Source organism: Narcine bancroftii, chromosome 4 (assembly GCF_036971445.1).
Source record: "Narcine bancroftii isolate sNarBan1 chromosome 4, sNarBan1.hap1, whole genome shotgun sequence".
In the NCBI taxonomy this organism is placed as follows: Eukaryota; Metazoa; Chordata; class Chondrichthyes; order Torpediniformes; family Narcinidae; genus Narcine; species Narcine bancroftii.
This window is the reverse complement of record NC_091472.1, coordinates 26,726,053-26,743,148: the sequence shown is the minus strand read 5'-3', so window position 1 is coordinate 26,743,148 and position 17,096 is coordinate 26,726,053. Positions and strand designations below refer to the sequence as shown.

At 38.5% G+C, this 17,096-nt stretch overlaps 1 protein-coding gene across 3 annotated transcripts in view; it reads right to left on the bottom strand.

Moving 5' to 3' along the window:
- Nucleotides 1-2,510: 2,510 nt before the first annotated feature.
- Nucleotides 2,511-17,096, bottom strand: part of LOC138760416 (galectin-8-like) — a 44,988-nt gene continuing 30,402 nt past the window's right edge. For all 3 annotated transcript variants that reach the window (XM_069930985.1, XM_069930986.1, XM_069930987.1), the window contains 5 exons: nucleotides 16,861-16,917; nucleotides 16,742-16,768; nucleotides 8,640-8,728; nucleotides 7,485-7,650; nucleotides 2,511-5,947 (listed from right to left, as the gene is read on the bottom strand). In XM_069930985.1, the coding sequence (XP_069787086.1) occupies nucleotides 5,798-5,947; nucleotides 7,485-7,650; nucleotides 8,640-8,728; nucleotides 16,742-16,768; nucleotides 16,861-16,917 (489 nt within the window). In that variant the 3' untranslated portion in view covers nucleotides 2,511-5,797. The remainder of the gene's footprint in view (nucleotides 5,948-7,484; nucleotides 7,651-8,639; nucleotides 8,729-16,741; nucleotides 16,769-16,860; nucleotides 16,918-17,096) is intronic.

Here is a 17,096-nt window from a genome sequence, read left to right as displayed (position 1 = left end):
GGATTTAATCTCCTCCATATAAATCGACTAAATTCATATCTTTCATTAAAATTATCAACTGTTTTGCCATTTTAGTCCTAATTATGGATTTTGGAGATTTGTCCAGTAATGGATCAAAACAACAATTAAAATCACCTCCATCGTAACTTTTTCATATGCCTGATTCAAATTAATAAAAGTATCTACAAATATCTCATCTTCTACATTAGGAGCATAAATATTCAAAGTCCAGGATTCAGAATAAATTTTACAATTTACAACTACAATTCTACCAATTGATTCATTTACTGATTCCAACTTAAATGATAGTTTCTTATTAATCAAAATAGCTACATCTCTTGCTTTATAATTAAATGAAGAAGCTGTAACCCGACCAACACAATATCTTACTAATGTCTGATGCTCCTTCTCAATTAAATGTGTTTCTTGCAAAGAAGCAATATCAACTTTCAACTTTTTTAATATAAGCCAAAACTATTTCTCTTAATTGGATTATTGAGCCCATTAACATTAAAAGTAGCAAAATTCAAATTAGTCATCATCTTAATTTACCTCAAAAACCTCCATGCCACATGTAGTGGGAATCCAATCCATGGCCAATATTTAAAAAAATACATTCCCCCCAAAAAATCCCATAAAAAACCCAACAAAGTTCTGTACCACAGTACGACCTCCCTGAATTATATGGGAAGTGATTATACCACAAAGTGGCCAATGACTTCAGAAGGAGAAGCAAACAAAACCACCTCCCCCGAACAGAATAAAAAGTAAATAAATCATCTCAAGTATGATAAGCTTCCTCCAAATCTGATAACTTGATTGGCATCAATGTCAATTTCAACCAACTGTTGACATTCCCTCTCTTGCACATCATTCTTCTTCTCCTCTTGAGCTAGTTTGAATTGTTCAGAAAGACTTTCTTGACTTTTCTTCTGTTTATTATCAGGCAAAGAATTAGCAAATGTAAGAGCTTCAGTATCAGCATTAAAATTGGGATTGAAAATCTCCATAAAAAACTTTAATACCAGGGTATCAAAAAGCATATTTATATCCTTTCTTTCTCAAAACAGCTTTGGCAGAATTAAACTCTGCGACGTTTAGTAACAGCTTGACTCAAATCTGCATAGAAAAATCTCTATTATTCTTAATCACCAAAGGAGCTTGATTTTTTTCTTGGATTCTGAACTGAAACCTGTAAAATCTGTTCTCTATCTTGATAGTACAGACACCTGATTAATACGGAATGTGGCAGTTGTCCAGGAAAGGGCTTCTTTCCAATTGCTCTATGAGCTTTATCCAGCTCTAAACCATTTGGAAAATATTCCTTTCCCAAAACATCAGGAATCCATTTCTGAAAAAAAATTGTACTAGGTCTAACCCTTCAAAATCTTCAGGTAGTCCAACAATTTTAACGTTATTCCTTTGACTCTGTTTCCCCAAAGCATCAATCTTCTTTAATAAATCATTTTATTGTATTTCCCAAATAGTATAAGAATCCTCCATCTCTCCCATCCTTTCTTTATGTTGATCAATATTATCAGGAAAATCTTGAAAGTCTTCTTCAATCTTCTTAACTTTATCCTGTACTTTATCCACCAGCTTCACATATTTTGCCACATCAGATTTAATAGTTAGCACTTCTTCCTTCATACCAGTAAATTGATTATTCAAAAGATGAAAAACCTTGATTCATTTGCTTTGACATAATTTCAGTTTGTTTAGCCAGAGTATCTAATTGAACTGCAGGGTCTGGATAAGGAGGAGTTCCAGCCTTCTCCTGAACATATTTAGATGAGGGCCTAACCTTGTAATATCACAGCTTCCTCTTCTTCTGTGCTTGGATAGACTTCCATATAACCCTTTTCTTCAGTTCCACTGACGACTTCACCTTCATCCTCTATTGAAAGTGTCTGCATCTTGACTCGTCCACGGGCTCTGGTCCTCTCCTTCAGTGGTCCAGCATCACAGGGCCGTGAGAGATCGCTCCCCTCCGCACCACAGGCCAAACTTCTTGTAACACGCATGCGAAGTTTCACGCATGCACGGTTGTTCTTCATAGTCCGAAGGAAAACGTCTCCAGGCTCCAGCACCATCTTCACTGGCGCTCCAAGTTGGCGCTGGAGTCATCTGTACCTTTCCCAAAGATGGTCTCTGTGGACATGGATGGTGAGAAATTGAGTCTCCTTGCTCCATCTCAAAGGTAGGCCCAAATTCTTCTGTAATTGGTGGTTGTTGCTTGGTCATTTTTTTTAATGTTTGAGACGGTTTTCCTGATTATTACAGTTAACAGTGTTTTATAAAAATATTTAATTTTTTTAAAAACTTTTAATAATTGGGTTTTTAGCAGTTCTGTTGGGAGAGGTGTCCCCTCACGTCTCCCATCTATGCCATCACACCAAGCCACCCAATATCTGAACTAACTATATACCACTAGGTGGCAGAGTGAACGGAGGAGAGGCTTCAGCCAGGTGCTTTGGATTTGGAAGATGATATGCAAAATAAGTCACTGGTAAAATCAATGGTGTGTATTTTAATATAACAAAAGAATGAAAGTACTTAATGCTCAGATAACCTGGGTGCCCTTATACACACACATCACTGGAAGTCAACAGAAAGCTTCAATAAGCAATTAGGAATGTAATCAATATATTGACATGTATTACAAGAGGGCTTGAATACAAGATTAGAGACATCTTAATATAAAAAATATACAAAGCCCAGATGATCCTGCACTCGAAAAAGTCTGGCCTCCATACCCATGGAAGGATAGATCTGCTCTAAATGGGATGCAGTGAAGGTATTCTTAGGAGGATGGGTTTCCAAAATTGAAAAGTACAATTTTTAAGGGTCTTAACAGAGTAGAAGTTAATTTTATTTTTGGACTGGAGAATGGGCATCAGTCTCGCTTAGAAAGTGGAAACCTTTGCAATTCTGTTCCCAAAGCAACTGTGAAAACTAGTCTGAGTCTCGAATACATAGATCAACAGCTTGTGATAACTCCAGGAATGTGGCATTAGGTGTCAGTGTACACAGTCTGCCCTAATCTTACTGAATTATGGAGTAGTCACAATGGATTCTATTTATGCTCCTGCTTGACGTAATCTAAAAATTAGATCATCTTTTAAAATTGTGGATGTGGGCATTGCTGGGAAACTAACATTTCCCACCACAAAACACCCTTTAAAAAGTGTGGTGGGGGGGGGGGGGTGCCGGGGGGGAGCTGCTCTGAACTTCTGCAGTCCTGGTTGTGTTTGGTTGGGAGTTCCAAGATTTAGGCCCAGCAACAAAAAAGAACAGCCAAGTATTTTCAAGGGGGGTGGTATACTACTCAAAAGTTGTTGACATCCACTAACCCTCCATGAATGGTGACCTGAGCATTTTTTTTTTGACAGGTCAAAGTTTTGGGAGATAAACCTGAAATAAACATCTGTAATGCTGGAGGGACCCAAATGTTGCTCATTCAACCAAGGGATAACATTCCATCAGGCGGAAAGTAGAAATGGAGTCATGTTGTTTCATGCTAAATGTTTCATGTTAAATACAGAGGATAATGGCCCAAAAGATACAAGGCAATTATCCTATCAGTTTTAAGTGCTAAAATATAGACCAGTTTAGGGGACTTAAAAAGGAATACAGCCTTAAGGACACCAATTAAAGCAACATAGATAATGTCTTTTTTAAAAACTGCAGCAAGTTTGGAATTCTCAGCTTGAAATTAAGGTGGGCTCTGAATCAACTACTTTCAAATCAACTCACCATAAAAGGGTGGGAGAGTAGAGTTCAGTCAGCAACAGAACTAATTCCTAACTCTATATTTTAAAGCTGTGGGTGAGGTCGTGCACAAATTCTTTGTGCTTGAATGTAAAATTACAAATTGTCACTCAAATTGTGTTGTGAATAATGACAGGAAAACTAGGAAATGCAGGCTGATATCAGTGGGAAAACGGTTGCTGTCACGATAAGAACCACCAGGCTCCTATTTCTCCCAAACTTGTTTTTCTGTACAATTTTAGACAGTTATGATGCATCTGTTCCCAGATGAATACTCTAGACCAGCCATTCTCAATTTTTTTTTATGGTCCTCTTTGGAAACTACTCAAACTGAAGCAGTCAAGTTTTGTCCATACTTCTACCGACTACATAAAAATATTTATGTTACGTGAATTTAAAAAACTTTTACTCAAATGTGCTGTGGCCCCCAGGGGGACCTATAGTATGCAAAAGGTGATATTTATACAATCTTTTTACAATTTTTACAAACTAATTCACCAATTCCAAAATTCATAACTCCCCATGGCCAATCTGAAAAATCTCTGGTTGAGCTCAAATATAATGTACAACGGATTGAATCTTCATAAATTCATTATACCAGCAATGGGTTAGAACTTCAATACTACTTGATATGAAAAGGTAGTTTCTCTTCCCCCCATCCCTTCCATTCAGTCATTAAATGCATCATCCACTTGGCTGTTGACAGAAAGTGCAAAGAAAAAATACACAATATCCTAAATTTGGTTAATACATTCTCAGCATCAACAATACCTTACAAGACTGCATCTACTTTACTGAAGGTAAATGTAAATTCAAGTACAGTAATATCTTTATCCATAAACAAAATGCCAGCCAAGTGTTACAGAAAAGAGGAATGCCCTAAGTGAAACATACAAAACAACTTGCAGACAATGGTTAAGTGATAAATTAACTGATTGAAGAGTTCAACAATTAACGTGGAAATTTTATCAAAGGACAGTCTGGTTCACAAGTTACATGTGAGATTTGGATGGAGACGTAGCAAAATGTTCAGACAATAATGAGAATCACAAGATTACGCAGTCCTGTTAACATTTTGTCCTACAAATCCACATGTCAGTGACTTAATTTGTACACTTCAAATTGCTAAACTATGTGTGTACAAAGTAAGAACCTCCCACAAATATAATACAAGTCAAACTATTAGCAAAGTCCATGATCAAAGTGAGAACGTATTGCACACACGCATACAATGACATGGATGAAATACCACTTGGTCTTGGTCAAAGGCAATGGAAACATCGGATTTGGACTTTCCCTGAAATGGCAAAGTTTGTTGCAAATAAATACTCTGCCAACAATGTTTTTAAAGTTCCAATGAAGTAGAGAAGAGGTTTAAATGCATCTTTGTGGGGAGACAAATCAGACACTGAAGCAAAGTGAATACATCAAAAATATCCAATTGGATTGTAATAATTTTGCTTCAGCCTTTTAGAGATGATTCAGGATACGCTGAATAACTTTCATCTTGCAAGGACAAATCCAGAGAAACTGGTGGGCACAATTTAAGAATCAAACGGGGAAAAAAAAAGCCACATTCTCCAAATTACAAAATAATTTCACTTGTGGGGCACTTCTGCTTGAAAATTATCAGTGCAAATTAAATAATATGTTCTTCAATAAGCTCCAAAGATGTGGCATAAACACTGGATTTGAAAAGCTACACAGATAATGGTTAAGACTTATATTTGAATTGTAGCTTGGTATTCCAAAGCAAAAATCCCAAATACTCAACTAAAACATTTTAGGTTGGGCTTCTATTGAAATTATATAATCTTCAAGCATGGTTTCTCGTAGACTTAGTTAAGCAATTCAAAACCAAATGCCATATCTTGATCTTGTAATATCCAAAAGTCCCCCAGGTACCAAATGTTCTTCTCAATCTGATCCTTCACTCATTCCGGAATTGGAAATAAAATTTGGGAAGATTAAACATGCTCTCTTCATCTGGCACTGATGTTAGTTACGGGCAACAGTTTCCCTTCACCTACCAAGTCTGTACATCTATTAACTGGATATCTCCATCAATCTCCAACATATCAATTTTATTTAAGTCAGTAAACCGGTGTTTGTACTCCACCAAGTGCTCCCCATTTGCAGCTATCTTGAAGCAGTCAGATCCACAATAAATGATGACCTGAAACAAACAGAACACGTTCCAAGTATTAACTTTTAAAAACAAGGCTACCATATATGCCACTGTATAGATTGAGCCCCACCCCCAGAATTTCCACCTGAAATGTTTGTTTTTTGAGCAAAACTATTTGAATAAGACAATTGCCCCCCCCCCCCCCCAAATCTCGCTCTTAATGCTGAGCAGTGGATACTGTTAAAAGTAAATCACGATAGTTTTAATAAATCATTTAAAGTTTCAATTTTATTTGGATATTTTAAAATTGCATCGTCACTGATTTGCCACACAACTGTGGCAAAATAAACCACTGTTGGCTCCTGTAACAGGCCGTTTAAAGCCTGTATAGAGCTGGCAGCAGTCAGATCAGGCGGATGAACCCCGCAGAGGAGCAATGAGACTTAACGGGGCATACACAGCAGAAAGATGGCGGCAGTGTTGCAACTTCGTCGTCATGGTAAGAATTATAGACTCTGTATAAGACGATCCCGATTTTAAGATGAAATTTTTAATTTGAGGATTGTCCTATACAACAGTACTTTTCAACTCCCTAAAATGTGTATTCTGTTTCTATTATGCTTTTTAAGAGTTCAATGTCAGGAAAATTGCAAAAAAATTAATATAATTAATGCCCGTGTGGTTGTTCACACTGGGTGCATTTTTAGACTGCAAATACCAGAGTGCAACAGTCGCAGTGGTTGGACGTGCAGTAGAGTTACACTGCAGGCTTCCTCCAAAAAAGTTGTAGGGGTCCTGCAGGATAAATCGCGGTGCAGGAATCGACTCAACATTCCTGAACATTCCTTTTGAGACTGCCCGTGCAGCGGCAAAATTCCTTGATTGTGCTGTTACATGCCTGCAGTCTAAAAATCATTAATGATTCACCATTCTTCCCACGTAACACCTTAAAAGTTACCCAACCAGTCCCTATCATTCTTATTCTAGGATGAATAATGCTCATTTGCATCTCTCCTTGTGTTTTAGCCTTTGGAGTGCACACATTCTACTAAATTGACTTCATTCTCCCCCTAAACTCCAAATCTTGAGAATGACAACAGAAACTGGATGAATTGAGAAAGTAAGAAAGGCAGGTGGAATTTAAGTGTGAGATACTGCACCAGGTAGGTTAAACTAGGCTCTGGGCCTGGGACTCACAGTGAATGATCAGGCCTTGGCAATTGCAGAATAAAGAGTTGGGGGTGCCTATGCACATTTCCATGAAAGGGGAGAGTCTGCGGTCGGGGGATCAGAAGCTCAGATGGGTGGGCAGCCAGGGCCAAAAATTGGTGGAGGGGGTTCAAATTTTTCATGGTATCAACAATTATATGTCTATATACAGTGATTGATTTTAAACCAAAAATTTCTGATACATCTTCATTTATAATTCCAAGCATTCTGTATTGAGAGTTATTGTTTACCCTCAAGACAAAGTGACATTCTCCCCCCCCCCCCCATATTTAAGGTAACTTAAAAGTGTAATGTAAAAAGATCAGTATGAAAACCTCAAAGGGGATCTGATCCATAAATGGACAATCTGATGTACCTCAAAGTATGCCTCTGGGTTAAAGGGAAAATAAGCTATTTTCTTCTCCTCTTCTCCCCAACTTTGATTGAGATAAGAGTTTCGAACAAAAGCTCTCTCTCTGAAACGGGGTGACAGGTGCAATGGAAGATCAGTGGAGTCATGTGATCGGAGATCAATAGAAAATCTGAAAGAAATGAAACAATGCTTCAGGATTGATACCAATGTTCTCACAGTATGGAAATGAAATTTCTTGTGCTTTAGTAAATGTTTAAATTAGGGGTCTCCAACGTGGTCGATATCAACCCCAAGAGGTCAATAAATGCCAGCGGACTAAAGGTGTTCAATAACGTGGGGGGGGGCTCAATTTAAAATAGCGCATCCTCCATTCCCCCCACCTCTCCACCCCAGTCCAGCAGATGGGAGGGGGGTGAGGAGGCTTACCTGCCATGAACCTTTGTGTTGCCATCATGTTTCCCCCTCATTGCACATGCACCAGCCAGCCGCACACCCCAGGATGCTACATTTAACAGGTAAGTGTCCTTTCTGCCACTTAATTTGACCTCCATTTGGGGGTGTAGGGCTTCCATCTTCAAATGGAGGACAAATTAATGTCTGGATCGAGGTGCAGAGGACAGGGCTCAAAAGCCAGTCTGGCCTAAAACCAGACATCCGGCCACCCTACCCAGTGTTTTTCTTACCCCCCTCCCTTCAGGATTCCATGTCTGGGGGTCAAAGAGTGACCAAGTAGTCTCTGAAGGGGTCAACAGTTTAAAAAGTTTGGAGACCCTTGCTTTAAATGAACCCTGAACGACTGCTCAAATTTAATGATGGGAGCTTTAGATGCAACTGAAATCCAATAATAATAAGTTGTGGCAGCTCACCACAAGGCAGGTGAACCGGTCCTGCTTGCAAGCCACGCGGCGGGGCAGCAGGCCAAAATGGCGCCGTCGGGGGTTTCCCTTCCTTCCAGCACGGGGCTCAGAAACCCGCACTGGAGGACCACATGACGCCGGGTGACGTCAGCGCCCTCCAGCACGGTTCTCAGCCAGGTCCGGGCTGGGAGTACAAGTGCAGCCCATCAGCCTGCAATAAACTAGTCTGCTCACTGAGCTCAACCCGTCTGGTTGTGAGTGTGTTAATGCAGGAGCAGTATAGCCGCCTCTGCAAAGTTACCTTTCTGGGTTCTTTTTGATTTTGCCTTGAACAGTGATTACATGACCTGGGCTCAAGCCATTCTGGATTTTCCCCATGTAAGGAACAGCCTACAAACAAAAATAGATTCCAACAGTTGAAAGTGCAAAATAAAATTAATCTAGAATAACTCTAAGCTTGTATTCTCAGATCTGTAACAGCTTTTGGAACACAGCACAGCACAAGCCCTTCGGCCCACAGTGTTGTTCCGACCCAATAATCTACTTTTTTAAATATTTTTTTATTTAATTCTTCACCGTGAACCATTTCAATAATATATACAAACATTCATCATTAAAATATACACAGTGACAATTTCCCCCTTTCCCCCACCCACTGTAACATAAAGAATAAAAGAAAATAAATAAACAATAAAAAAAACACAAAAGAAAAAAGAAAGTGTGTCATCCAAAATTCCATATTTAAGTATTTTCGTACTTGTATCTTATCACATCAAAAGATGGAGGTCTGAAATTGGCGGTTTCTAATATACTCTATGTATGGTTCCCAAATTTGTTCAAATAAAGCATATTTGTCTTTTAGATTGTAAGTAATTTTTCTAATGGAATACACTTGTTCATTTCTATGAACCATTGTTGCATTTTTAAGCTTTCCTCCATTTTCCAAGTTGTCATTATGCACCTTTTTTGCTGCTGCTATTGCAATCACAAAAAATCTTTTTTGAGACCTGTCTAATTCTTTGTCTTTTATTTTGTTTGACAGGAAGATTAATAGCCTACTCTTAACAACTGCCTAGATTTTCTCTGCTGCACACCCCTCCATTTTTTCTCAGTTCCAGTTATAGTTGCAACACTCTCGGGGCTGACCGGGACCCTTGCGTGTGGAGGTGCATCAGGTTGTCAGCGGGGGGGGAAGGCATGCTGAGGGCCTGACCCGGACACTTGTGCAGACCCAAGTCAGGTTATCAGCGTGGGGAAAGCATGCCAAGGGCCTGACCGAGACACCAGGTTGAAGAGCCTGTCGACACCACTTGCTGCTGGGGTGATTGTTCCAAAGTCTCTTCCTATCCCTGCCTAGTAGGAGTCTTTATTAATATCATGTATATTAATAAGACTTTACTGTAGTAGTCAACTTTATTTACCATGCTCTCACGGTAGGACGAGATTGTGTTTCTCTAGGACCACAGAGCATATTTACATAGATACAATTTAGGAAAGCAGTTAACACTTTAAAATATTAAGGTATTAACAAGTATACACTGAAAGTCCATGGCACATTATGCACATCTGTACTAAGAGTTCAGGAGCCTGATAGCTTGGGGAAAAAACGGTTTCCCACTCTGGATGCAAGGGCTCGAGTGCTTCAGTACCTCCTGCCAAATGGGAGAAGGGAGAATAGTTTGCATGAGGGATGTGTGGAGTCTTTCACAATATTTATTGCTTTCTGTCTACATCAAGAGTAGTAGGTGTCCTTCATGCTGGAAAGAGGTTCCCCAATGGTCTTTTCCACTGACTTCACCATCCTCTGCAGGGTCTTGCAGTCCGAAGTGATACAGCTTCCAAACCGGGTGGTGATGCAATTGCACAGGATGCTCTCAAAATATCCTCTGTGGAATGTAGTGAGGATGGAGGGTGGGAGATGGACTTTCCTCGGCCTTCGCAGGAAGTCGAGGCACCGCTGGGCTTTCGTGGTGTCAAGGGACCAGGTGCACACTGATGAACTTGATACTCTTGACAACCTCAATGGTACGGCTGTCAATAATCAGCAAAGCATGGTCCCCCCCACCTACCAACCATCTCTTTTGTCTTTTTAACATTCAGATACGGGTTGCTTGCTTTGCACCAGTTTGTTAGTGTCTGCACTTTGTCTCTGTACGCTGCCTCCTCGTTCTTACTGATAAGGCCCACCATTGTCGTGTTGGCAGTGAACTTCATGATGTGGTTAGAGTTGTATTTGTCGGCACAATTAGCAGATTAAATATCAATGGACTAAGTACGCAGCCCTGGTTGGGTGGTTGGGGGTGGGGGGGGGGTGGGTGGGGTGCGTGCTCAGTGTATAGTCTTGGAGATGCTTTTTCAGATCCAGACTAATTGAGGTTTTCCCGTCATGAAGTCAAGATTACAATTGCAGAGGGAGGTGCTTAGTCCCAGCAGGCCCAACTTTCTTATCAGGTGCTGGGGTAATAATCGTGTTGAATGCCAAACTGGTCAATAAACAGCATTCGAACATACAAGTCCTTATTTTCCACATAGTTGAGGGCTAGATGAAGGGTGGTGGCGATAGCATCATCCATGGAGCGGATGGATCTGTATGCAAACTGCGGGGGGGGGGTCCAGTGAGTGGGCGGGGGGGAAGCCTCTCGAAGCACCTCACGATGATGGACGTGAGTAATCACCGAGGCAGGACAACTTCTTTGGCATGGGGACAATGGTGATGGTTTTGAAACAGTGTTACTCAGGGAGGTGTTAAAAATGTAAACCAATGGAGGAGGTTTAATATGATGGTTAATGTAGCGGTTAGCGCAACACTGCTACAGAGTCACCGACCAAGGTTCAAATTTAAATTTTCTAAATTAGGGGAATTACCTGATTAAAGTGAACTTTACAAAATTAAAGATTACAATACTGATATTTTTTCCATATTACTTTACATTTTTCAGTCTTTTAAACAAGTGTTTTTTTTTATAATTTTTAATACTTCACTGCAAACTACATTAGTAACAATATGTACAAATATTCAGCTTTAAAATATACAGTGATATTTTCCTTTTTTCCCCTTTCCCCCCTACCCCCTACAACTTGAAGAAATGAAAGAAAGGAGGAAATAAATAAACAATAGAAGAATAGAAAAGGAAATAGTGTTCAATATTTCATATTTAATTATTTTCATTAATTGTAACATCATGTCAAGAGATGGAGGTCTGAAATTGGCGGTTTCTAATGTACTCTATGTATGGTTCCCAAATTTGCTCAAATAAAGCATATTTGTCTTTTAGATTGTGGATAATTTTTCTCTAATGTTCATTTCTATGGACCATTGTTGTATTTTTAAGGTTGCCTCCGTTTTCCAAGTTATTATTATGCACCTTTTTTGCTGCTCTGAGTTCAATCACTTTAAACTTTCCTTTTAAACAAGTTTTCAACTAATAGTTTGAATGTCAATAAATTATTTCCCAAAAAGCAATCTTATTCTTTTAATTCCTTTTCTTGCCCATTCCTTAAAAAATAAATAGTCTACTGTAAAAGGAATTAATGGGTTTTGCGTTAGTAACATTTTTGATAATTTATCGTCTTTCACTCCAGATCTATTCTACTCCATGTTTTTAGTATATGATGTAGTTTTGGTAGATTGCATCAGATTCTCATCCCATTTATAGAGTAAATGTTCCAGGACCTTTTCTCCTAATTTATATAATTCTATTTTGAGCCAAACCAGTTTTCCTCCTGTCTGATAAAAATCTGATAGGTATCTTAACTGTGCTGCCCTGTAATAGTTTTTGAAATTTGGTCCCTGCAATCCTCCTTGTTTATACACCCATGTTAATTTTTCCAAAGCCACTCTTGATTTTTTTTACCCTTCCATTAAAAATTTTCCTTAATTTCATAAAAAATTCCTCTGTCAAGGGAATCTATAGCATTTAGAACAGATATTGTAGCCATGGAAATACATCTTGATGCAGTTTAGTCACTCTATTATAGTGATAAATCTTTCCATTTCTACAAGTCTTCCTGTATTTTTTTATTAACATTTGATCATTCAATTTATTTACATTATTATCTATCTTGATACCTAGGTAATGTATGGCCTGTGATTGCCATTAAAAAGGGGATTCTATTTACATTTTATATAATTGACTTTCTTCCTTGGCACCACTTCACTTTTATCAATATTAACCTTGTGTCCTGATATTGCCCCATATTATTTCAATTTTGTATATAACCTTCCTTTTATTGAGTTATCTGGGTCTGTTAAACATACTATATCATCCACAAATAAGCTAATTTTAAATTCTTACTCTTTCATTTTTATTCCCTTTATCGTAGGTTCTTTTCTTATCAGTTCTACCAATGGTTCTATATCCCTGTCTTGTTGACCTACTCAATTTAAAGTGGTCTGAAACATATCCATTTGTTACTACTTTTGCCAAAGGACCATTATGCAGTGCTCTAATACAATTGATCAAATTTTCCAGTAATTTGAACTTCTGTAGTGCTTTAAATCGATAATTCCATTCCACCCTATCAAAAGCTTTCTCTGCATCTAGTGCTACTGCCACAGTTAGTGTTTTATTTACTTACAGACATTATCTGCCACTCTTCTATTTTAACAAATCCTGTCTGATCTTGCATCACTAATTTCAGCGCACAGTCTGTTAATCTAGTCACTAGTAATTTTGCTATTAATTTATAATCTGTATTTAGTAAAGATATGGGTCAATATGAAGTCGGTGACAACGGGTCTTTTTCAGTTTTTGGAATTAGAGTAATTATTGCCATTTTACATGAATCAGGCAAATTCTTGGTCTCTTCCACCTGTTTCATTACCTCCAAGAAAGGGCGGAATTAATAGATTATTGAATACCTTATAAAACTCTGTAGGGAATTCATATTTGCCTTGCGCTTTATTATTTGGTAATGTCATTAGTGTATAATGTTTTTTTTTGTTCTTGTCAGGGGTTTTAGTAATTGGGGCAATTCAGTATTTGACAAAATTCCATCTATTTTGTCATTCTTCCCTGGGTTTTCAGTTTGATACAATTGCTTATAATAAAATTTTTAATTTCCATTAATCTCTAATGGTTTATATGAGATCTGCTTATCCTCCTTCCTTGTTGCTATGATGGTTCTTGTTGTTTGCTCTGTTTTTAGTTTGTGGGTTTTCTCTCTTAAATGAGGAGGTAGTGAAATGGATTCAGAAATGGTTGGATGGGAGGTGTCAGAGAGTAGTGGTTGAAAATTGTTTGTCCAATTGGAGGCCGGTGACTAGTGGAGTTCCTCAGGGATCGGTCCTGGGTCCACTATTATTTGTTATATATATTAACGATCTGGAAGTAGGGGTGGAGAAGTGGATAAGCAAGTTTGCGGATGATACAAAGATTGGTGGTGTTGTGGACTGTGAGGAAGATTACCGTAGATTAAAAGGTGATTTAGGAAGGCTTGAGATGTGGGCTGAGAAATGGCTGATGGAATTTAATACGTATAAGTGTGAGGTGTTACATTTTGGAAAGGCAAATCTAAAGAGGTCATATACATTAAATGGTAGGCTATTGAGATGTGCAGAGCAACAAAGGGATTTAGGAGTTGTGGTAAATGTACCCTCAAGGCTGATACTCAGGTAGATGGTGTGGTGAAGAAGGCATTTGGAATGTTGGTCTTCTTAAATCGGAGTATTGAATTCAAGAGTAGGGAGGTTATGATGAAATTGTACAAGGCATTGGTGAGGCCAAATTTGGAGTACCGTGTACAGTTTTGGTCACCAAATTATAGGAAAGATATAAACAAAATAGAGAAAGTGCAGAGAAGGTTCACGAGAATGTTGACAGGATTTCAAGGTTTGAATTACAGGGAAAAGTTGCGCAGACTGGGGCTTTTTTCTCTGGAGCGTAGAAGATTGAGAGGGGACTTGATAGAGGTGTTTAAGATTTTAAAAGGGACAGACAGAGTAAACGTGGATAGGCTTTTTCAATTAAGAGTGGGGGAGATTCAAACTAGAGGGCATGGTTTAAGATTGAAGGGGTAAAATTATAAGGGGAACATGAGGGGAAATTTCTTTACGCAAAGGGTGGTAGGGATGTGGAATGAGCTTCCGACAGACGTGGTTGAGGCGGGATCATTGTTTACATTTAAGGAAAGACTGGATAGTTACATGGATAGGAGAGGACTGGAGGGGTATGGACCGGGTACTGGTCAGTGGGACTAGGAGGGTGGGGATTTGTTACGGCATGGACTAGTAGGGCCGAACTGTCCTGTTCTGTGCTGTAAGTGGTTATATGGTTAATTCATAATATCTTTGCTTTGTTTTGCAATGTATCATATTTTAACTTTTTATGTCAATTCTCTCTTCTTCTCTACGTCTTCCTTTCTTGTTAAATATTTCTCTATAATTACTCTCTCTTTTTCCAACTGTTCTATTTCCCAATCATATTCATTTTTAATCTTGGTCGTGTTACTAATTATTTATCCCCAATAAAGGCCTTCATTGCATCCCATAATATAAATTTTGTCTGTTATCGAATTTGCATTTGTCTTGTAATATATTTTAATTTGTTATTCTACATATTCCCGAAAATCTTGCCTTTTTAACAATATGGGGTTTAGCCTCCATCTATATGTTTTCGGTGGAATATCCTCTAAAGCAAATGTCAATAACAAGGGTGAGTGGTCAGATAAAAGTCTTGCCTTATTTTCGATCTTTCGAACTCTCCCTTGAATCGGAGCTGACAACAAGAACATATCAATCCTAGAACAGGTTTTATGTCTGTTTGAATAATCTCTTTCTTCATATCATGCATTGAATTCAATGTAAATTTAGCTGCTTTACTTTTTATAGTAGTCTTCCCGGTTTTTATCTATTGATGAGTCGAGGTTAAAATTAAAATCGCCCCCTAGTAAAATGTGTCCATTTGTGTCTGCTATCTTTAAAAAAAGAATTCTGCATAAATTCCTGGTCATCTTCAATAGGTGCATAAATGTTCAACAAGTTCCAAGATTCTGAATAAATCTGGCACATCATCAGATCTGCTGGGTCTGTTATAACTTTATCTTAATTGGTAGATTCTTATTAACTACTATAGCAACTCCCCTCACTTTTGAATTGTACGATGATGCCACTACATGACCTACCCAGTCTCTCTTCAGTTTGCAATGTTCTAACTCAGTTAAGTGTGTTTCTTGTGTAAATGCTATGTCTATTTTCTCCTTTTTAAGTAGACAGTAATTTAATTTGATTGTGAAGAGTCATATAGTTCAATGTACTCATCTTACCCATCCATTTTCATCTCTATCCTACCTCTTCAACCCCTCCATCTCCCTTCTAAGATTGTTCTTACTCTTTACTATACACGATGACACAACTAGTAGGAAAATAACAAAAACCATAAGAAAACCAAAGGATACTATTAAAAAAAACAACATTAAATCCCCCTTTACCGAGTTGCCCTTGCCACCTTGCAAGACAACCACATCTCCCTTTTCTACGTGGGCTGCAGTGTATGTCGCAAGTATCAACAGATTTCACAGTGGACAGATCCTCCCCCCCACCCCCCACCCCCAGATATTATTCTTAAAAATATAACAAAGCCTTTTTTTTAAAAACTTTTCTCTTAAACATCTGTAATCAAATATTAACATTCCAACTTATTTATACACATGATCTTAACAGTCCTTTTAGTGTTTCCTTTACTCCCCTTCTTGTTGCTTATTTGGTAATCGGTCTGCAAAGTGTGATCCGTGATCACCATGGGTGCTGGATAATGGGAATTTTTACTGTACACACTCTCACCAATTTGGCCTCGGATCCCTATACCCATTCACTGAGAAAATCAATTGCAACGGTGGTAAAGAAGAAAATTGCAGTACACAAAAGTGCTGCAGAAAATCATCAGTTCAATTCGAATGATGGCTTTGCTACTCAAAGAATCCCTTATACCCATATGTCCATGCTGACCAGAGATTATCTATACATGGTTTTGACAAAGATTTCACCACCATCACCTACCCCTTTGACCTCACTGTGAACTTGTCAAGTATAAAGTGGGGGGGGGGACACCTTTGGAGCTAGGGGTCCAATCATATTCTCCCAAGGAATTAAATTTGCTTCTTAAATAAAAAATTATCCATATAGTGGGTGGGGAAGAGAGCCAACAAAGAGTGAAAATAGGAAAGGTTGGGCAAGCTGGAAAGGTCAGGAAGAACCATGACCAAATGCAATTTTTGCGGACTTCCCTTGTGCTTTGACGCCACAGTATCTAAAGAGCTCTTCTGTGGTTTTTAATTAAAAAACGATGAGAACATCTTCCCAGGAGACAAGAAGGGAGTGGTTTAGGTCGAAAGCTGCAACAAACCAAGCAGCTAGGTCAATTATTTTCCACAACAGTGTCTCACAAACAAAAGATATACACTTACCAACGTGGCACTTGATGGTTTTGACTGCTGTAATACAAAGAAACAAGAATGTCAAATTGGAATCCCTTGAAGGCAGAATTTTTGTTTTTGATTTTAAAAATATCAGCATTCAGACTCACAATCCTCTTTGCATTACACTTCTTCATTGGAAGGTCAGAATATGGATTATTCTGCTCCTGTAAACAAAATTAGCACAAAAGGCTTCATTGCACGGTAAAGCTTTCAGGTGCGAGAATCAAACATACAGTTTGCACAAATCACTGTACCTTAATGGATCAAATGTGGGCATCGTAGGCATCCCAACATTGACTGCCAATCCCCAACTGCCCTTGAGTGGTAAGCTATTGACCTGAAC